The sequence below is a fragment of the Pterocles gutturalis genome, unplaced genomic scaffold, assembly GCF_000699245.1.
Source record: "Pterocles gutturalis isolate BGI_N339 unplaced genomic scaffold, ASM69924v1 scaffold23384, whole genome shotgun sequence".
In the NCBI taxonomy this organism is placed as follows: Eukaryota; Metazoa; Chordata; class Aves; order Pterocliformes; family Pteroclidae; genus Pterocles; species Pterocles gutturalis.
Window position 1 is genome coordinate 1 of NW_010131276.1, and position 22,012 is coordinate 22,012.

The 22,012-nt window shown below is 51.4% G+C and overlaps 1 protein-coding gene across 1 annotated transcript; it reads left to right on the top strand.

The window, feature by feature from the left end:
- Positions 1-4: 4 nt before the first annotated feature.
- LOC104466973 (disheveled-associated activator of morphogenesis 1-like) lies at positions 5-21,809 on the top strand (the record flags this gene model as incomplete). The annotated part of the gene is made up of 13 exons (XM_010080565.1): positions 5-79; positions 194-301; positions 4,628-4,657; positions 6,022-6,125; positions 11,231-11,315; positions 12,240-12,346; positions 14,069-14,157; positions 14,393-14,561; positions 15,320-15,427; positions 17,477-17,537; positions 18,183-18,314; positions 20,991-21,161; positions 21,600-21,809. Coding segments are annotated over 13 exons (1,449 nt in total), but the record flags the coding sequence as incomplete, so codon positions are not given.
- Between the last annotated feature and the right edge of the window lie 203 nt (positions 21,810-22,012).

Genomic DNA, 22,012 nt, shown 5'->3' on the forward strand with positions numbered 1-22,012 from the left:
GGGCTTTGCCCTTAAGAAGAAGAGCATCCCACAGCCAACAAACGCCCTCAAGTCCTTCAACTGGTCCAAGCTGCCAGAGGTAAGCCAGGCAATAATTCGGGCAGCAAAACCGGAGATGCCGGGCGGCCACCCTGTGCCATGGGGGCAGGTGGGCAGGGGACCCCCAACCTGCAATCCTCCCGCTGTCTTGCAGAACAAACTGGCAGGCACCGTGTGGACCGACATAGATGACACAAGAGTGTTTAAAATCCTAGACCTCGAAGACCTAGAAAGGACGTTCTCTGCCTACCAAAGACAGCAGGTAAGGGCTGGCCCAGGGTGCGCGCGGGGATCTGGGCAAGGTGCCACCATTACGAGATCACGCGGTTTCTCTTGTGGTCTCAAAACTCATTTCCTGTCATTGTTTCATACCAACGCCGTGTTTGCCAGATCAACTCGATCTGCTTTATCCTCTCATCCGCGTGCCAGTGCCTTTGCCTTGAGGTGACCTTTCACTGCTCGGTGTGACTGATTTTGCCCCTGCCCACACACCTGACCACGTGTTATAAAGATGGATCACCAAAAAAAAGAAAAAAAAAAAAAAGACAGGGAATGTATGAAAATAGCCCCCAGATGTGGCCACAGTTGGGTAATATTTTTGGATTGCTCTTAACAACAACTGCTTCGTGTCTCCACATAGGGTGGAAAATTTCTATCCCTCTCTGGCCAAGAAGGACTAAGTTTTGCCCACATCTACCATGGGTGGATCTCTTCTTTTATTTTTGTAGTGAGCCCAGAGCAAAATGGGAGCTTTGAACAAAAAAGCAAATCCCAAACCAAAATAACGACACTGCAGGCAAAAGTCTCTGCTTTTTAACCTCCTCAAGTTTGGAAGGCATCAAAGCACAACGAAGAAATTTAGGCACTTGTTTTACCCTAGACGAGACCACGATGGGCAAAAGCGATGAGTTTTTCAAGAAGGCAGGGGAAAAAGCAAAGAGAGAGGCTGAAAAAGTCATGTTCAGCTGCTGCGTTGCTGGGAGGAGAGGACAGGTTGTCCCGCTCGTGCCAGGCTCAGGCAGAGTGACGGTGCCAGGAAGGAGTGGACCTGACACATAAGCTCCTTAGGCAACGTGAGAGTTTAATCTCTTCCAGAGGCTAACTGAGGGAAAGATCAGGGTGGATTAGCGCAGGGCAGACATCAAGAGGGACCCACCAGAAGCACGTGCTGCCCTGGTCTGTTTTGGGAATAGGTGACCGTGATGCTGGCTCTTTCCCCTGGAGTTCTTGGAGCTTGACTTGTGCCTACTGAAGGGCACGTCTGAAGGTGAGATGGAAATGGAAGAGAAACAAGAATAGAAACCTGGTGTGTCAGCGGATTTTCCCTCTGGCTTGCCCTCCCGAGTCCGTGACTCACCTGGCGTGCTGTGGATTATTGCCAGGCAGGAATTTAAAAATAATTTGGCTTGGCCAAGGTCCTGCTGGGTGAAGTGGCTGGTTAGGTTCAGGGCCAGCAAGAAGGGGGAGATGCTGCAAGGAGAGCTGTGACACGGGTTTTCTCCTCAGATGGGATGAGGACCAACAGGGAGCTGAACGTGGGAGCCAGGGACTGGGGTGGGACTGGCAGGAGATGCTGCGAGAGCGTCTGGAAGGGAGATTGGGAAAGAGGAGGTGAAAGCTCACCTGTGGGATGCTGCTGGGGCTGGAGCCACCCTTGGGAGCATGACACACGAGTTCCATGTGGCTCGTTGTAGCACTGGTTTGTGCAGTTAAGTGATGGGACACATCCCCCTGGACCTGAAAGCATGTGACAGCTCACCTGTGAGTCCCACCGTGCCCCTGCTTACAGTTCCAGCATGGGGAGGGGGTGCCTGGCCGTGTGCCCCAGCATTGCTGGCAGGACAGATCTGCAGGCAGCTGCCGTTATCCCATGTGCTATCCCACGCTGCTTGGGATAACACTGCACCACGGGGCACTTCACTGAGTGGTTCATCGCTGTGTCCGATGTCCCAGCAAGGTTCAGGGACAGAGTACGGGGGTGTGCATGGTGCAGAGAGCTCTCTGAGCCCCCCCTACATGGCTGTTGCGGGGCTGCTGTTGATGGGATTTGGCTGGTTTTATTGCCATGGTGCCTGGGAATCCCTAAGTAGTGCACAGACCCAAGACTTAATGAGGTGCTTAATTTTAAGCATCTCTTTAAATGCTTTTCCCACATCACAGGCTGGGATGTAAGTGCAGGGTATGAAGTGAGCTCTGCAGCTCTCGGGAAGGGCCCTTTCCACCTGGGGAGGACAGGAGCCCTCTGGGCTTCCTGGGGCTCAGCCTGGGAGCATCCCTTTCTTGTGCTGGGCAAAACGTGGGTGCTTGTATCCTCCCCATCCTCCCCGCCGAGGCTCTGCAGATGTCCCTGTCCCCAGAGCAGGGCTCAGTCCTTCAGCTTTGCTTAATACCAGCATTTACCAGTCTTGCTAGATATAACAGAAAAACCAACAGGAGCTCTTGTGTTTCAGGCTGTGGCCTGAGGACCCGACAGGGCTGGGGGTAGCTGCTTAAGGATGGAGAAAAGCAAGTCTAGGGCCATCAGGGCTTAGATGTGTTCAGCCAGGGGTCTGCACCTCCGTGGGAGATGTTTTGAGAGCCTGCAAGGGGAAAAGTCTGGGAATGATGCTGATAAGCGGCAGTGACAGAGCCAGGGTGGTCCTGGCAGGTCCCGCAGCGGTGAGTGATGTAAAAGAGCCAGGGCCAAGTGGAAAAAATATGTGTTGTTGAACCAGGGGCTTAGCAGTGAGCTGGGAAAGAATTCATCTCCCAAAAAAGGATGAAGAAAAGCCTCCAGCTCCAGTGCAAGTGAGAGTGACCAGCACAGCGGCCAGGGGCAACAGGGATGGGGAATGTTTGTGGGGACAGTGACAGTGGATTTATGCTGTTCCTCCTGCAGCAGAGGCTGATTGCGGTTCATGCAAGGGAAAGGGGCAGGGATGAGACTGGATTGAGGCAGAGAGGGAAGGTTTTTGTAAAATGAGCCTTTTCTCTGCCTTAATGCAGAGGATCCCTCCCTCTCCTGGAGCAGGAGGCTGCTGGAGGACCACCATGTCCTTCTCCTCTCCAGCAGCAGGGAGCAGGTCTGAGCATCGTGGGGCAGGTCTGAGTGTTGGGATGGAAGGAGGGCTTCCCAGTTAAGGACCAGTTAAACAAGAAGATACCCATTGCAACTTGTGGGTGTGCTTTGTGCCTGTCCCACCAAGGAGGCTGCTGGGAAGAGGTTGCTTTATGAAACACCGATCCATGGAGTTAAATTTGCCTTTGCAGCAGCCTCACGTCCAGCCAAATCTTACAAGTTTTCATCTCACCTCCCTGAAGTACAGCAGTGGCAGCTTGGGGGTCCTTACTCAGGGTCTGCAGGTCCCCCTTTCCTTGCAAAGCCCCTGATGTTGTGGCACTGCCAGAGCTCTGCTCCTGGGGATGGTTGTGGCAGCTCTTCGACACGTTTCTACGCAGACGGGTGCGATGGTGCCTCGGGGAACCGCTCGGCACAGTGCTGTGCTGGGGTGCCCAGGCTGCACCCCATGGGCGCCCATCCCTCTGCCGAAGAAATGGTAGGTTGCTCCTTTTCTTGGCTGACATTTCTTTGTCTCCTGGCACATCCTGTTCTGTCTCATGGCCACAGCATTTCCGTAGGCTCGAGGAAAGCCTGACACGTTGGGTTTTAGCCCTGGGGCTTTTGATTCCTACAGCTCAGCCCCCCGTGGGTGTCGGTCCTCTGGCCTGGCTGCTCGGTGACATCTAACAGAGCCTTTTCCCATCCTCCTGCCCAGAGCCACGTGTGGGTCCTGGGCTGGTCCAGCCTCAGCAACCGGTCAGGGGACAACGTGCATAGACAAGGTTTCTTTAAAAAAGACACAAGTGCTGGGACTATGTTTGGGGATGACAAACTTGAATGAGGCACGTGGGCCATCGGAGCCGCCGACTGGTCTCTTGAGCCAAACACCCAAAAAAAAAAAAAAAGATGCAGCCCAGGGAACAAGGAGGGAAAACCCTTGTGTGTGTGTGTGTGTGTGTGTGCGTGCGTGTGCCCTGTTGGAGGAGAAATCAAGGGGAAACGTGTTGCCATGGCAAATGGTAAAGTTTTTCTGTGGCCAGATTTGCTCCGGGATGAGCCTCTCGTTATTTCCACTTGAAAGCCCTGTTTTTCCTGGCAATCGCATTGGCTTTTCAGTCTCTCAGATTCGCAAAAAAACCTAGCAATTTTCTTCCCTGGCATGGTGGACTGAGCAGTGCTGTGCCTTTGGGCCAGCGCTTGCCAGCTCCGGCACGGAGCAGCCGCAGGGCTCGGCCAGTGTCCTCCCACCTCGTCCCATGTCCCCTCCTCGCTCCTTGCACAGCAGCACTTTGGACGGATCCATTCCTGGAGCCAGCTCTCTCTCTCCTGCCATCCCTCCCCTTTCTGCACATCCTTCAATCCTCCCCACATTTTCACGTGCATCCCCCCTACCTCGGCGCTGGTGGAACCCGAGTGCCTCCCCGTGCTGCCGAGCCCCCTGTGTTGCACCCTCCCCTTGACTGTGCTTCGATGCCTTTGGGTTTCGCTGCAATCACTGAACTGCATGTGTTTTTACTGCCTTTTTCCATGCTTCTGCTATGGCCATAGGACTTCTTTGTGAACGGTAACTCCAGACAGGTAAGCGAGCATCCGCAGGAGCACGGGGCAGGGGATGCAGGGGATGCACGCCGTGCTGCAGGGGGTTAACGTGCGGCAAAGTGGGGGTTGAATCAGAGAGGTACAAAGAGCACCAGGAGGAGCAGCTTGAAAATTGATGCTGGGGAGGCTGGTAAGGAGGAAGCTGCCCTCTCTGCTGTCCTGCCTGAAGTTGGAGACAACATCTGAGTCCAGGGGTTGAATTTTCAGATGCAGCTTAACACAGAGAAGCTCCTGCCCCTGAGCATTTTCACTTTGCAAAAGATGGAAAGAAATAAACTCACACCTATGGGTTAAGGCTCACTGTTTCATCGTGGTCAGAGCAGGGAAGGCACACAAGAGGGTGGTAGGTGAGGTGGGGCTCACCTTCCTTCACTTGCCACTGCCTTCACTTTATGCCACCTTTCCCAGCAGCTTCCCCCTTGTCATAGCTGCTTTTTTAAAAAAAATTCAAATAAGAAAAAGAGTTTAAAAATGGGAACTTGTGTGCTCAACCCATGCAGTGGCTGTGTGCCAGGTCTCCTATGCTCACAGACGTTTAGTGTGGATCTGTAGCACGTGGGACCTTGCAGCTCCAGGTCGTGTTCCTTCCAGGAGGATTGAATAGCTGGCTTTTAATTGATTAGCCTTACTAAAGCATGTGATATGGTAAATTAAAACTGGAGGCAACGTGAACTCCTGGGGCAACCCTGCAAGATTGCTGTCATGTAGATCTGCCCATTCACCTGCAACTGCAATTTGGGATGTTGGTAGTCAGTTGAAGATAACGTATTTAGGCTGCTTAGGAGATGTAAGTGCTCGTGCCACACCGATTCCTGCTTTCAAATCCCTTATTTGGGGAGAATTTCCCTGAAAGAGCAGCAAATGCTGCAGGTTGCAAATCTGGTAGCTTGGATGGGTTAGCTTGCTCGGGAGGACGGATGCGTGAAGGGTGACTGCAGATGTTTGGAGCAGGGGTGAAGAGCAAGAGTGATGCTGAGTGTGTGCAGCAGCCTGTAATGAAATATTTCATGCGAGGATTTAATGAAGCATCAAAAATATGTATGCTAAGAAAGCTCGGCTTTATTTATTCAGCAGCGCCTGTGTGTTTGTAGGATCTTAAATCTTCCATGTCTGAGAAAATATTTACACTTCTAACCAGGGGCTTCAAAGGCAGCTCTGGTTTATGAAATGACTTACTGTGTTTCAGTTACAGGCGATGGGTTTTACCCATAACCTGTGGTGACACTCCTGTTTAATGGGGGTCCGCTGTGTATCACGCTGCTATGTGCTGAGAGTACTAAATGTCTTTGCTTCTCTGTGGCTTTTCTCCAGGATTATTTTTTTTTCCTTGCTTTTTCTTGTAGAAGGAAGATGCTATCGATGATACCTTGAGTTCCAGGCATAAAGTCAAGGAGCTTTCAGTTATAGATGGCCGGAGAGCTCAGAATTGCAATATCCTCCTCTCCAGGTACGCTTAACCCCTTCTCACCTTCCGGGGAGCAGGGGGATGCTCCATACCCTGCCCTGGGCTGGGGGGGCTGCTCCTCATCCCCAGGGGAGTTTTAATGACAGGAGCTGGCACGGGAGGAGAGCCAGCGACACCTGAACCCAGCTATAGCCTTACCTATGGCAGGGTGACACGGGGGGGACATGCACTTAACCAGGTATGTGGCAATTCGGTGTCCCTGGAAAGCCCCAGAGGGGCTGGCGTACCCAGTGAGCCATTACAGAGGATGGGAGGGGTGATTTCACCTCTTATCTTCCTCAGCCTAGGTTTTGTTTGCTCTTTGATGGTGGTTGAAGAGGGGGGAAAGTGCTGGGTATCAGCAGGGTGCGAGGAGCAGCAGCGTAATTCCTCCCTGACTGCCTACATGAGTGTCCTGTGTCACATCTGGATTTCGGGGAGGGGACATCCCCCTCTTACAGCTCAGCCCTGCGCTGCTACCAGCAGTTTAATCCCATCTCCAGCTTGCTGCCAAGAGGATAAAAAGGGCTTTTTTTGGCAAGATAAACTACGCCAGTAAGACTGACTTCTGAGAAAGGAGGAGCCAGACTGCGGTGGTCTGAAAGGATCAACCATCCGCATAGGGGAAAAAAAAACCAACACAAACAGCAGCAGAAAATGCCACTTGTTTCTGACTCACCCAGAAAAAAATACAACCCAACAGCAGTAAAATATAGCTCCATTCAGAAATGTTTGCTCTGCTGCCTGGAAGTGCAGAAGCTTTTGTGCCACTCGGGTTCAGCCAGGATGGAGCAGCATCGCTGGCAGGGTGGGCTTGCAGCTGCGGTGAGGTGCCCAAATTCTGTATTTTCCCAGACTGTGGGTCAGCAGAGCTGGTACATCACCTGGGAAGCTCAGCTGGTTTCCTTCCCTGGAAAGCATGTAGAGGCTGATGCCTGCAAAAAACCCCAAAACCTCTGGGTGGGTGACTAGTGGTCCCTGGTGCTTTTCAGGCTCTCCCGGAGGTGGTCGGCAGCCCCGTGGGCAGCGGGAGGGATGGGTTCAATGAGCCGTGTGCCGCAGTGTTCGGTGGTAAAATCGCTGTGTTTATGGCTGTTTCTGCTCTGCGTTGCTTCTGGGGATTTTCGTACTTCCTAGCAGTCCAAAAAAAAAGGATGAGGATGAAAGGGGAGTTTAAAGCAGCAGGCAAATGAGTATGTCTATGGCAGCCAGCTATTAGCGAGTAAAGCAATGGGACTTGGGGCACTGGCTGGGCTGTTCTCCGGCGTACTCAGGCTGAGCGTGATCAGATGGTTTAGGTGTCATTCAGACAGAATTTTTAAGTGTATAATTGAAAGTTAAGCACACAAATAGCCCCTTTGGTTGGGAAAGGGAGCTACCCAAGCACTTAACTTCAAATGTATCTTGTGTGTCTTACTGAGTAAAGGTCTTCATCTCACCAGCAAAGCTTTCTCTTCCAAGGAAGCAATGGCTGGAAACGAGTTGCCAGTAATTAATCCCACAAAAAGGGCATGATAGAGGCTGCTGCCTGTCTGCCCTCCCCTTTGGGTCGTTCCCTAGGGAGAAGCGGGCTCAGACCTGCCTTGCAGGGTGGTCCCCAGGCCTCTCATAGGGCTTTTCCCAGGCACGTCGCACAGCTTTGGAGCCCTGCGGGGACGAGTGGCTCTTGGGGAGCAGCAGCTCGTGCCACCTGCTGCTTTGGAGGTGCTCTGGGGTTCGTCCTGTGGCACTCCTGGGGACACACAGGCAGAGAGGACTGCTGGGCAGGGCATTTCTCTAGCACTGCAACAGCAGCCAAATCTGCTCTTACCCCTATTTCTGCAAGGGACCACAATTGCATTTCTCTCCCCAAAATCTTTCTGGGTGATTTACTCTTGATGCCAAGTGGCTAAAAGGATGGGCAGTGTCGGGATGAAGCCCAAGCATCCTGCTGGTGGGCTCGGGTCCAGCCCCTGCATCTCCAGCAGATTCTGTGTGACATTGGACAAACCCTTTCATCCCTGCACGCCCCAGTGTCCCATCCCTAAGCTGGGCAGAGCAGCGGGTCCCTGGTCCCAGTGTTGCAAAGGGACTGGTGTCGCAGGGTGGCTAGCTGCAGCCAGGCTGCGGCTCTCATGCCTCGCTCGCATGGCCACCACGGGGACAAGCAGGCTTTCACATGCAAAAGGACCTGCAAGCTTGGCCCCTGATCTAGCCCAGACGTTTGTAAGCTCACCAGGCATTGTCTGGCTTGCAGCGTGGAAAGATTACGGCCAGCGAGATACTTTATCGCTCTCTGTAGATTTATTTTTTTGCCTGTTTCCCTTGCTTTGGGAGAAATTACTGCACAGTGAGATCACTGGATTTTCCTCCGGCTTGTAATCTAGCACAAGAATATTTTTAACACTTGCTTTTTGCTTCTTTTTTATTTTAGAGAATGCTTTGCCGATGTCAGTGCATTATCGGGTCTTCCTCTGTGATCCCACCATGTCCTTGCTTTTGCTCCCTGGGTACACATGTGTATTTTTAGTGCTGAGTTCTGCAAGATGCAAATCAAGCCCTTGCTCCTTCGCTTTCTGCCCGTGCTGGCGTTGAATGGCTCGTTTGATTCCTCTCTCCGGCGAGGCGGCGTGGAGCATTTTTCTCAAATGAATGTGGCTTTTCAAGAGGGCGCGTCCCTTTCCTGGCGGAATTTGTTTTTTTTCCCCTTCACACTTATTACGTCCTCTGCGGGATTCTACAAAAGCCCCGCAAAACAGCCCCGCGCTTGTCAGACTGGCGAGCTGTCACTTTGCATCGTCGGGCTGCTGGCTTTAAATCCCTGTGACAGCAAGTTCTGTGACCCCGTTCTTCTCAGACGGCTAGCGTTCGACAGCTGCTGCCAACAATGATAATTATTGTGGTTATAGATAAGCTTCTAGCTTTCACTGGCCCCTTTCCCATCAAATTGTCTGAGAAGCTGTTTTCTTCTGGCGCCCCACACTTGCTCTCTGCCGATGCTGGGGCAGGCTCTTGTTCTTGGCACTGGGTTTTGATGATTCCTGAGAAAAGCTTTTTCAGTCTCTTTTTTTTTTTTTTTCTTAATATATTCTATTATTGACTTTGCTTTTAATGAGCAGGGCTAACAAAAGTCACCCCATCTTTCACCACCCTCCTGGAAACAATCACGTTGGAAGATGTGCACTTTAGGTGTTCGCTTTGGCTTTGGATGAGGGGTAGCTGCCCCAGGAGCATTTTTGCCTCCCAGGGGTCCCCAGAATGTCCAAACCCAGCCACTGTCTGCTTTTCACCAGGGTGGGAGCCGATGTGGTGGTCTGAGCTCTTGTGTCGCTGCTTGCATTTAAAAGGATCCCTCCTGCAGCTTCATATCCCACCTCAGGTCATGACTGTCACGGCCACTGCCCTCGTACGGGACAGGTAGGGTGTCCCCAGGACATAGTTCTTGTCACTGCAAGCATCAGAGGGGATTTTCCACAGATCCTGTGGGACACCCAAGCAATTGTCCTGGGAGCTGCTCAGTGCAGTCTTTGAGCTTCCTCCCCCGGCTGAGGCGAGATTTTAAGTCACTCCTCATTTCACAAACTCTTTCTTGGGGACCTCCTTCAAGCAGGAGGTGAGAAAGGACCAGGTACGAGATGAGAAACATGAACTCATAAGGAACAAATATTTGCTTGCCAGGTCTGTAAGATCCACCAGCCCTGATAAAGTTAATCCTTCGCTTCCAGTCTCGAGCAAAAGATTTGAAGCTAAACCAAGCCCTTGCTAGCCTGGTCTTAGAGACCAGCACCCTTCCTGCTGCAGCTTCATCTTCCAAAATCTAACTCCGCAATCTCCGTCTGCTCCCCAGGGAGATGCTGGGATGAAAATTACCCTCATTTAATTTCTTGGAGTGATCAAGTCAGATCCCGATTTTCTTTTTGATCTGCTGATCAGGTTGACTTCCAAGGTCTCACATCCTGCTCTAGGACGTGTTTCTGGTTTCAGCTCATTCATTTGAGCCACATCCAGTGTTTCTGCATCCCTTGGGAGCACTGATTGCCAAGACTGGGGCAATGGGTTTCCTTAAAATCCAAGAGTAGGTCTTTTCAACTGTGTGACTTTTCCGTGCATGCAAGTCCAGGGGATTTTTTTTTAAAACTATATCTATTGCAATGGCTTTAACCATCACTGCAAGCTGGGCAAGGGATGGGAAGTTGGTAGATAGAATTGCAGGAGTTTCTAGACTTTCCCTCTTTTGCATTGAGATTATTTTATCCACCACCATGCAGAAATGTGAAGAAAAATATGTGTGGTTTTGCAATCAAAGCCCTTGCAGGGAGCGGTCATGGGGAGTGCTGCAGACGTATTAAACTGTGATTGATGGCTGCTCCAATTTGAGGCTATGTCTTCAATTCCTGTTATGGGAAGTGAAGGAAGAAAGGTGGAGGGGGAGCTGGTTTCCAACCTGTTACAGTTTGAAGCACATTGAATCCCCCCCCCAAAAAAGCCGATGGGTTTCCTGGGATGCTGAGCATCTGCTTCACCAAATTTTGGATTTCTTTCTCTTTCTTCCTAGAGACTCCAGCCAAAGGCATCTGGAGTGGTGGGGGTGGCAATGTTCAAACCCAAGAAAAGCAGCAGAAATTGGCCAAATTTTCCTTAGAGGTTGTGGCAGTGGGTTCGGGATCAGTGTTAAACTGTAATCCTGAGCTCGGGCTGGGCCCTTGACCCCCACTGGCCCTGTGGCCTTCGGGGATGCTGACATCACAGGAGCATATAAAAGTTATATATTTTTAATACATGTATAATACACTAATTGCAACACTTATATAAAATACTATAAAATAGGGGATGGAGCAGGGTGAAAAATAGGAAAAATAGGAGCGGTGCAGGGAGAAGGAATGGGCCGGTGGGGTTTGACCCCCTATTCGCAGTGGAGTCAGGGCTGCTCTGTGCTGTGCCTTGGCAGAGCACGGTCCCACCACGTTTCTCACACGTCCTTCTTCATACCACACCGTATGATGTTATTTGTGATGCTGCTGCTGGCCGGGAGCGAAGCTGTTCGTGTTGCATGGGTGTGTAAGGAAACGCTCCTGAACCTTGCCTGATTGCTGGGCTGGGAATAACTCTCCTTCCCCTCCACCTCCCAGGCTGAAGCTGTCCAACGAGGAGATCAAACGAGCGATTTTGACGATGGACGAGCAGGAGGACCTCCCGAAAGACATGCTGGAGCAGGTGGGCAACATGTCTCATGCTCCTCTGTGGTTGCCTTATGCTGAGACCACACTGTGCAAGGTGCTCAGGACCAAACCACGGCTTTGGGAAGTGTTGGCATCTCAGATTATTTACCTGTCACATGTTGAAAAACCACCCAAGTGGGCTGGAGCAGCAGGAAAGCAGCTCAGTCATAGCATCAGCGCTAGGGGCAGCATGGCCTCCATGTGCCATGCCTCAACCCACATCTGCCCTGGGACCCAGGGCTGAGCCAGTTGCACATTTTGTGGCTGTGGCTTGAAGTTCGTGCTCAGTGGGGTTTTATTTTTTAAAGCTTGTTCAGCTTTTGTGCTGTCCTCGAAAAGGGAATCCCGTTTTTCACCTACTCTGAATCCCTTTGGAAGTATTTTAGTCATCTGTCCTTAAAGCTGAGCTTTTAATTGCACTTTCAGAGGGGACGTGGGAGGATTCATTGCACAAAATTTCCATCTGCAAATAGGTAGGGTTGCAGGAAATGAGAGTCCCTAACATCTCCTCTGGCAGAGCTGATGTCGAAACCTCCTTGGAGCAGACGTAGTACATCTGTTGTAAAACCGGAGTGACGGCAGGGCGGAAGCAAGAGACACTAATGTGATGGGGTAATGGGAGGAAGGTCACGGGGCCAGCAATAACATTTATTTCATGGGTGCCTTGGGGTCACTGTCTGTACATGCTGAAAAGGTAGTAGATTCAAGCAAATCTTCAAGGCCAGGCTGGATGAGGCTTTGAGCAACCTGGGCTGGTGGGAGGTGTCCCTGCCCATGGTAGGGGTTGGAACTCAATGATCTTTAAGGTCCTTTCCAACCCAAACCATTCTGTGATTCTATGGTTCCATGAAATCACTGGTTTGTTCCTGTAAAACTGTGCATGGGCCTCATGTCCACAAGTGTGCTTTCCCTTGTTTAGCTCCTGAAGTTTGTTCCTGAAAAGGGTGACATTGACCTCCTGGAAGAGCACAAGCACGAGCTGGACCGTATGGCCAAGGCTGACCGGTTCCTCTTCGAAATGAGCAGGTTGGTGGCCCAGGAGACGTGTGTTTTGGCCAGTGGTTGCACAGGCTTGTTGTGAGACGGCTGTTTCCTAGAGCTGGGTTGGGAAATATGCCCTGCTCACTGTTTTTCATGTCAAGAGACAAGTGGGCCAAAGCAAGGTGCTCCCACCCATAAGGTTCCCTTGTGATGCTCTGCTCCTAAAATCAGGATTCTGCATCTCAGACAAGCAGCAGCTGGATGGAGCAGGGAGGAGAGAGATGGGGAGATGGATCCTCTGGGGAGAGGTGTTGGCTTCCCAGGGGATGTCCCAACACATTTCCCCTCTCCTTTTGGGGGAGAAGAGCTCAATCTGGCCCAGCTCTGTGAAAGGTGGCATGATCTGCATCGTGCCCCGGTGGGAAGTGCTGTTTGAGTGATAACAACACTGTAGCGGTGCTCCTTTCCCCTTCACATGAACATATCCTAATGAATACTCAAGCTTGGTGTATGTAAATTTTGCCCTGCTGTGTAGATGAGTCCCACTCCTCACCTCAGGAACAACTCGTCCCTGGGGCTCCTGAGAATATATGAGACAGAAAGGAAATGACATTGCTTCCTGCTCCTGGTAGCAATCGTTTAAGGCTTAGAAGTCTTCAGGGATGAATAACCTTATCTTTTGCATGCACATCCTCCAGAGGTGCTGGTTTCAAATCTTGAAGCTCCTTATTTAAATCCAACTGAGTATTGAGCAATTTGAATTTCTTAGCTGAGCTTCAAGCAAGTCACTTGTTTGCAAAGTCAGTGAGTTTTACAATCTCAGAGATTGTAGCAGGAGATCAAAAATGGAAACGCTCCTGTCCTCCCTGAGAAACGTGCCGATGAACACCAAGGCAATGCACCGTGTAGTTGCTGAGTGTCAAAGACAAGCAGGATGGAACTGTGAAGTTCTGACCCGAGCCCTCGGAGCTGGAAGATGCTCAGAATTAGCTTTCCTATCGCAGGTCGCCTTTCTTCTTCACTGTCTCTTGCCCAAGTGTTGTTCCTGTGCCTCCATCTTTTGTAAAGCACAATGTGCCGATGCAAATATTTTCCTTGATTTCCAGCACAGCTTTTTAATTTGCCCTGTGGTCTGTAACCAAGTGTGATGTCTTTGTCACCTCTGATTAGTACAACAACAGCACAGCCTTGTCTGTGAGCACATCTCCCATGGACCCTTGGTCAGAATGACTCAAATCAAGCTGTGATCTGTGTACAAGTGAGATCTCCTGTAGCCTAAATACAACTGACATGAGCAGAGCCATCCCTAACTTGCCCAGGAAAGGGATGGATTGGGCTGTGCTGGTGGCTTTCCAGTTTTACCAGTACTGGTAGCTGGTGTGCCTGTGTCAAGCCACAGCTCATCACAAAGCCATTGGGAGCCCAGACCTCATCGGCACCTTTGCTAAGGAGTGGTTATAAGAGAACTGTTTGTTCATAGCAATAAGGTGTAAAAATGCACTTGTTGAACATGCAGAGTAAAGGGTGGGCTTAAGCATGTGGTTAAGAGCCCACCTGGATCCACCCCAGGACATCTCTGGCTTCAGTTGACATTTTTTCCCATCCCAACATGGCTTCAGGGAGAAATGCAGTCATTATTTTTTAATCACTGTGGCTCAAGCATGCTGTGTAAGCACAGCTGTGAGCAGCAGAGCAGCGGAGCTCTGCCTGGGGCAAGCAATGCTCAACCTGCACCTGTTTTTTGTTTTGTTTTGGTTTTTTTTCCAGGATAAACCATTATCAGCAAAGGCTGCAGTCCCTCTACTTCAAGAAGAAGTTTGCAGAGAGAGTTGCAGAAGTCAAACCCAAGGTGGAAGGCAAGTGTCCAGAGCTGCTAAGGAACTCTGCGCTGGCACAGGGAGCGCGTGTAGGAAGAGCATCCCTCCGTGCCAGGGCAAGCCTGGTCCACGTGGAGGTTGCGGTGACACAGGGGAAGGAAGGCAGCTGGTGGTCACTCTTTGGCCATGGGGGCACGGAACGGGTTGCTGCAAGAAAAGGGGAGCGGTGTGCTGTCATGGCAGGGGGTAACATCCCACATCTCTCTGCTTTCAGCCATCCGCGCTGGCTCCAAGGCAGTGCTGCAGAGCAGCAGCCTCCAGCAGCTGCTGGAGGTGGTCCTGGCCTTTGGGAACTACATGAACAAGGGCCAGAGGGGCAACGCCTTCGGGTTTAAGATCTCCAGCCTCAACAAGATCGCGGACACCAAGTCCAGCATTGACAAGTGAGCAGCCCCTGCCCCTCGTCCTTGGGAGCATCCGCGGGCCCCAGGGATGCTGGGGGAACAGAGGGGTCATTAGCACTGCCTATGGGCTGTGGGTAGGTGGGAGCAGTCCCCTCCCTCGTGCCACTCTATCTGGCACATCCAATGAAGTAAATGTCCATTTTTGGAGCAGGACACATTTCAAGTGAAGCTGAGCTGCAAATCAGCACGGGGATCCATGGGGGCTTTCCTTCCTGGGCCAGCTAAAGAGCAGCCAAGGCTCGTTGAGAGGGTCATCCTCCAAATGCTTTTTCCCTGCTTTGAGAAGCCAAGAGCTGTCTTGCGGTGGTGTGGCAGGTCGGGGGCGGGGGCCCACAGGGATACCCTGTGAAGCCCCTCCCACGCTGACACAGCCATCACCTGGCTCGCTCTCCACCGCCGAGCTCCCTGCATGGAGCAAGAGGAGCTGGGTCAGGTCTCAAAGCTGCCTGGTCTCATCCATCCATAAAGACAACAGAGGACAGGAATGGTGATGCTTAGGTCACCTCCCAAGTCCACTCTGTGGCTGGCCCTTGCTGGCAGGGACCAGGCTGCTTTGTGTGGCTGTGCATGTGGCTGACCCATCCCATGTCCCCTGCTCTTGGATCCAGACAGGCAGTGAACAGACTAGAAATCCCCAAATAGTTCATTACCAGGGTTGGGATTTAACCAGGGCATTCAACTGAGCTCTCAGCATCCCGTGGTGCCGCCACGCTGACCTCGCCGCTCCTCTCTCCTAGGAACATCACCCTTCTGCACTATCTCATCACTATCGTCGAGAAGAAGTATCCCAAAGTCCTCCACCTGCACGAGGAGCTGCGAGACATCCCCCAGGCAGCCAAAGTCAAGTAAGCAGGGACTTAGGGGATGCTTGGGAACACTGGGAGCACCTCTCCTGCCTTTCCATGCCCTCCCCTGCTCATGCTCCTGGCCGTATCGTGGCCACTGGACTGGTCCCTGTGCTGCAGCCACACTGGCCCGACAGCAATGCGGGACTCAGAAACAAACATCACCTGGTGGCTTTAAATCTCAGCCCTGGCAGCAAAAAGCCTGTGAGCCTCCGAGCCTCCAACCGCAAGGGAGGAGAGCTGCTTGGAGCCGCTGTTTCCTGTTGTTATCTCACCGCAGAAGCATTTAATTAATTTCTAATGGTGCGTTAAGTAATCCGCGAGGAAGCGGTTGCGGTGTGGCTGCAGATAAAGGGCAGCTGGTTTATCTGCGTGTGGCGGGGGGGGCTTTGCAGCATGGGGCGAGGGTCTCGCCTGCCTCTGGGTCCTGTCTGGCCGTTGTTTTACCACCAGCATGGAGCTTCTGGTGTTTGCAACAAGCTTTTAAACCCTGCCTGCCTCCCGGTGACCTGTTTGGAGCAGGTTGCTGCTGTCTCTTTGCTGGCAGAGGCCCCCGTTCAGCAAAGCCCTTAAACACATGCTGAAATTTCAAGTGCAGGAGGAATCTGGTGTTGCTCTGCAAAGCCCTCAAGTATGTGCTGAAGTCCGTCTGAAATCAAAGAGGCTCTGTTTCAGCTTTAAAGTTCAGCGGGAGCTTACGGGCTTTGCTGCTTCGGGGAGCTGAGCAGCACAGATCCCGCGTTTCTGCAGTCAGCGTGCGTTCTGGACGTGAAAAGGGCCTGAAATGTACCTTTTTAGACAGGGGATGGCAAATATGTGTGGAGTTTACAGCGGCTCAAGGGTCTTTCAAGTTCCGAAGTGCTCTTGTAGCAATCGTGTCTCCCCCATGGAAGATCTGTAATGTGCAAAGCAAACATCCTGGCGTTTAAAACGGAAAATAATGGTCAGCCATAGGGATTAAACAAAGTGACAGGACAAATCTTGGCGTGCGAGAAGTGTGTGGCGGCTGCACTTGTAAGCATGGGCTGAGAACATGGTTGAGCTGGGCACGCTCCTCGCTGGTGGAGGCTCCGGCTTTCTCATGCTCATCTTTCTGCAGCTGTCGTGCAGAGACACGTATGGGAAAGAAAACGTCTACAGAGAGGATTTTTTTTTTCCTCCTAAACTTTATCATTTTGCTCTAAACTGGACACCATATGTAATATTTGGGTTTGGTCCAATCTAGAGTGAAACCAAAAAGTTTCTAAAGCTCTGGAAAACCCTAAATTCCCCCCAGCCCTGCAGCTGTGAAACAAAATTGCTGCCTCTGTCACTCCCACCGCTCGTAATGAACTGCTGGAGCACAGGGCTCCCAAAACTGCATTTTCCCAGACTAAACCTGCCAGGAACGCTTGCCCCATGACCCAACATCAGCGTTTCCAGGGACCTCAACCCTAGGACAGACACCCCTGGAAAGACGTCAAGCCTGTGGTCATCGAGTCTTTGTGAGAAAGCTTCCACTCAGATGTAGTGAGTGGTGGAAACCCGTAAGCACTTGAACTTGACGCTCATCAGGGGCTTGAGCCTTGTGTAAACAAAGTCAGCGCCAGATGTGATGATTTATTTTTATTTCTCTGTATTTGGGTTGTCTTCTTTTATGACAGCCTCGCTTCTAGGAAGGATGCTTTGCATGGCATTCACCTAACCATGTCCCTGTGCACTGGGACAACCAGCCTATCTTCTGCTGGCCCTCGAGAGAAATCAAGAGAAACCTGTGCCCAGCAAAGCCCTGTCCTGAGCTTGCTAAGCCTGCACAGTCCCTTTGATTAGATATACAGAAAAGTGTTTTGCTTTAAAACAAGCAACTGCAGCCAGTCTGAGATAGGCAGCTGTCCCAGCTGAGAGAGTGTCAGCCCGGCTGGCTGCTGGAGACACGCTGCTCTGCAAACAGGAGGCAATGTGTGCAGCGCCGGGGTCTTTTCAGGGGAAAAACAACACAGTTGAGTTGGTCAGAGAGCTGTAGAATTTGCTGGGGAAGGCTGAAAATTAACGTCTTGCCATTTCCAACAGCATGACTGAGCTGGAGAAAGAAATAAACACGCTGAGGAGCGGCCTGAGAGCGGTGGAGACTGTAAGTATTATTTAAATCAAATCTAGTCCAGCCTGACTGCAGGCACTGCGGCATCCTTCCTTGGGGAGGCAGGCGAGGGAGCTCCCAGCAAAGCTGCTTTTATCTCACATCCTGGTGATCTGTTTGTCTTTCCTTCCTGCCCCGCACGTGTGCCTGTCCTCTTAGGGCTGTTTTGGCACCAAAGTTGCCGTGTGTGGTTAGGCACATGCGTGTTTTCCGTCGAATACGCCAAGGGAGGCTGAGTGAAGTCTAGTGATGATGGCTGCGGAGGACCTGTGATGTGCCGAGGGGGTCTCTCTCTGGCTGTAAAACCGCAGAGGGCTGGGGCTCAGGCTGGGGAGCTGCTTCTGCAGCCCGGCTGGAGTGGTGATGAAATGGTAGAGGTATCCCGAAGGAACTGCTGTCTTGCTAAATCATGCTGCTTCACTATCTCCCTCCGGCAGGATTTGGCCTTAAAAGCATAGTGCAGGCATGATAGCATACAAGGGGGTAGTCTGTGGTCTCAGGTGTGGCAGGAGGTGCAGCCAGTACCTGTGACACCAGTGCAGGCACACAGCCAGCAGCACTAACAGAGACCAATGGCGTTTGTGTCCCTCATCGGCCAAGACCTGACCAGATTTACTTCTTTTTTTTTTTTCTCCAAAGGAGCTGGACTTCCAGAAGTCGCAGGTTCAGCAAGCAGGCGACAAGTTTGTGTCTGTCGTCAGCCAGTTCATCACATTAGCCAGCTTCAGCTTCTCGGATGTTGAAGATCTTCTGATGGAAGCGAAAGAGCTGGTAAGGTCACCACTGTCCTCGAGATCTGGGTTGGGTTTCAGCCTTTCCTCCAGCCAACAGGGGAGGGATGGTCCTGGGCTTCCCAAAGCACATACTATGTGATAACATCTCAGATGCCTCCCCCACGAGATCATCCTCCTGAGATCCTGACATGAGAAAGGTGCTGAGCTGCTCTTCATGGTTTGTTTGGAGTGGGTGGGTACATCCCTGTCTGTCTCCAGGGGCTTTTTCCTGCTCCACAACCAAACATGCCAGGGGATCGCAGGTCAGGCCAACAGACTGCTTCTGGGATGCAAGATGTGCTGTAGAAAGCCGTGAGATACCTGTCTATCTTTTGGAAGTGCAAGGCAGGGGCTAGCCATGGGAGAGTTGTGTCCATCAGGCGAGGAGATGGTAGCTCATTTGTGAGGATCTGAGTTTCGGTGAGGAGCTTTCACACAAACCTAGAGGGCTTGCTTTACTTTTCGTGTCTTAAAATGGAAATATCCCAGTTTTGATGGCTTTAGAGTGTGGCAGCTGGGGCATCTTGGCCAATGAAGGCTGAAGGTGGCAAGAAAGCAGGCTGTTCTGTCCGGTGTTGATGGAGATAAAAATGCAACCAGGTCTTCACACTGGATATGAGGTCACCCAGAGGTTGGTATCAGAGACAACCCAGGCTGCCTGAGTGACCCCACTTCTATAGGGCCAAATAACATCTGATGCGTAACTTGGTTCTGAGACCTGCCCAGCTCTTCTCTCCAGAGAAGAGGGAGAGGAGCTCAGTGACATGAATTGACGCCACCTTCAGACCTGGTAAGAGAAGCTACTTAAAATGTTCACCTTCGCCAGAGTAATGCCTTAGTGAGTGCTTTGCAGCCACGTGCAATGACCTCTTGCCGTGTTGTCCTTTTCTCCCTACCAGGCTGGTTCAAATCACAGCAAAGGGGTGGCTGTTGGCCAACATCTGTGTTTCCCAAACACCTTTTGCTTCCCCTCTTTCAGCAAAGGGACACACAGCTGGTTTCCATTTCCTTCAAGAGTTCTCTGATATCTCCTCCCTGGCCTGGCCTTCATCTTGATTGAAATGTCAGGGAGATAGTCCAGCACAGGCCGTTTCGAAGGTCCCATCCTTGTCCTACTGCATGAGGTGTCCCTCCAAAGACAGAAGTTACCAAGTGTCACCACCTCCTTCTCCCTGGTTGTACCAATGTCCAGTTGGCACTGTCCTTCACACCATCCACCCATGATTGGCCATTGTGATTGACCATGGCCTTCCTGAGGCCATGGCTAACCCAGCCCACCCTTTTCAGCTGTTGATGGTAACCTGGCAGATCTTCCCTACAGTGAGTTAGGACTGTGGAGATGGTGACAAATGCTCTGCAAACTGTATCATCTTCTGCTGACTGGGCCAGACCTGGAGGAGAAGGTCTGGTTGTGGTCCCCAGCACCCATCAAGGTCCATGCTGAAGCAATGTGCAGTTGTTCCCATGGTTGTTGGATAGGATGGACTGTGCAGAGTGCAGCAGCTCTTTGCTTTTTAAACATATGTCCAGATTCAAAATGTGAAACATCATTGTTTTATAAACTTTATATCATGCGAGGATAACATTTTCAGCCTTTCCCTCCCCACCAGAATCTCCTGTGACGTGGCGGAGAATTTAATTTATCTTGATGAAAATCAACAAGAATAACCTCAATTATTTTGACTTATATAGTGGCACCTCTCAGATTCCTCCCTGCATCTTGAAGTGCTAAGTTTCTTAAGTAAACAAAGAAATAAAAATGCCCTAAATGTCTTTTGAAGAGCCTCGGGCACCCCTGCAAATAAAACTAAATCATACAGGCAGGCTTTAAAAATGTTCCTCTCGGTCTACCCAGCGAAATCAAAGCAACTAATAAATCTGATTGTGCTTTGATTTTGTTTTTCTTTTCTTTCAAGCATGCTTATCTCCAGAATGCCCCATCGCAATTTTAACCAACTTTCTGTGCACGAAGAGTCCCCTTCAAACTGGAAGTGAGAACAAAGGATGTCAGTCCCAAGGACGACTCACGGGCTCCTTGGGGACCAGGATGCATCCATCAGCAGATCGTGGATGTCCTGTCCTGACCTTTGCTACAGCCTCATTTGACTCCCTTACATTAATGGTGTGCAAACAGCACGAAAGGCCGGAAAACTCCCTATTTCCCTACCCAGGGCTGTGCCTGAGCCTGAGCAGAAATCTCTTTTAGAAGTTTCACCAACACATTTGGTTTCAATAGCAGAGCATGTGGCAATGATAAATAATACCCCAAAAATACTTCAAAGAAAAACTTAAAAGTGCGAGTTTCCCTTCCCCTGCCGTGTTTACTATTAGTTTTATGTCTTTGGTCTTTGGTCCCACAATATTTTGCTTCCTTGTTTTTACTGCTGCTTAGTTAATAAAGTTGAGCTGTGGCGGGGGGAGGCTCAGCAGAGCCAGAGGCGAGAAGGGGAGAGGGGGCTCGGGAGCGATCCAGGTCGGCTCTTACAGGACAGCAGGTAAAACATCAGATGATTTATTTCGTGTTTAAGTCAAGGCTTGATGAAGCAAAGCCCTGCTCTCCACCGTGGCTGCTGGAAGTGTTTCTGCTCCATCAGGTCAAAGGTTTCCCATGGGGGCTTTCGCCGGTGCAGTGGGTATCTCTGAGGCTGACAGACCCCTGTCTTCTCTCTCCCAGTTTTCGAAGGCTGTGAAGCACTTTGGAGAAGACACGGACAAAATGCAGCCAGATGAGTTCTTTGGCATCTTCGACCAGTTCCTTCAAGCTGTGACCGAGGCCAAGCAGGAGAACGAGAACATGAGAAGGAGGAAGGAGGAGGAGGAGCGCCGTGCACGCTTGGAGGCACAGGTGAGTGAGCACCAGCGAGTCCAGCAGCACCCGCAGGGCACCCAGAGATGGCAACCATGCCATGCTGTCCCCAACAGCTGGCCTTGGCCATGTGGCATGCGGAGCACTGAAGACCAGGCAAGGAGCTTCAGTGCTCTTAGACCTACCTGCCTTTCACTGTTGATTGTGTAATTAACTAATGACCTTGGGTTGGTGAGATCTTGGAGCTAAGACGTACAGCAGAGCTGGTGCTGCTTGTGGGCTGCTGTGACCCACCAGCTGTGGACCTCAGCCCATGGGTTGTATCAATCCCCCCAACCAGCTCTCGCGTGCTAAGCACCAGGGTGGGAAACTGCTCATGTTTCATGGGTTTGGGGGTCACCACGCATGTGTTGGGCACCCCACAACCACGAGAGTGAGATGTCTCCTTTCCTTCCTCCCCGGTGCCATGACACGTAGCTGAAGGAGCAGCGGGAGCGGGAGCGCAAGGCGAGGAAGGCAAAGGAGAGCGGGGAGGAAGGCGGCGAGTTCGACGACCTCGTCTCAGCCCTGCGCTCGGGCGAAGTCTTCGACAAGGACCTCTCCAAGCTGAAGCGCAACCGCAAGCGCATCGCCAACCAGCTGGCCGACAGCGGCCGTGAGAGGCCCATCACCAAGCTCAACTTCTAAAAAACAAGCAAAAACCAACAAAAACAAAACGCGGGTTAGTCTTTATGAAGTGGCTAGGGTTTTTTTTTAATTCCCGTTATGCTGCCTTGCGATTCAAAACAGTGGCACGCTCTTTCTCCCCGCGGGCGAGTGTGTATGTGTGTATATACTGTGTATATAGTCGGGTGGGGGGTGCGGATGGAGGTGCGTGGGCAGACCACCTT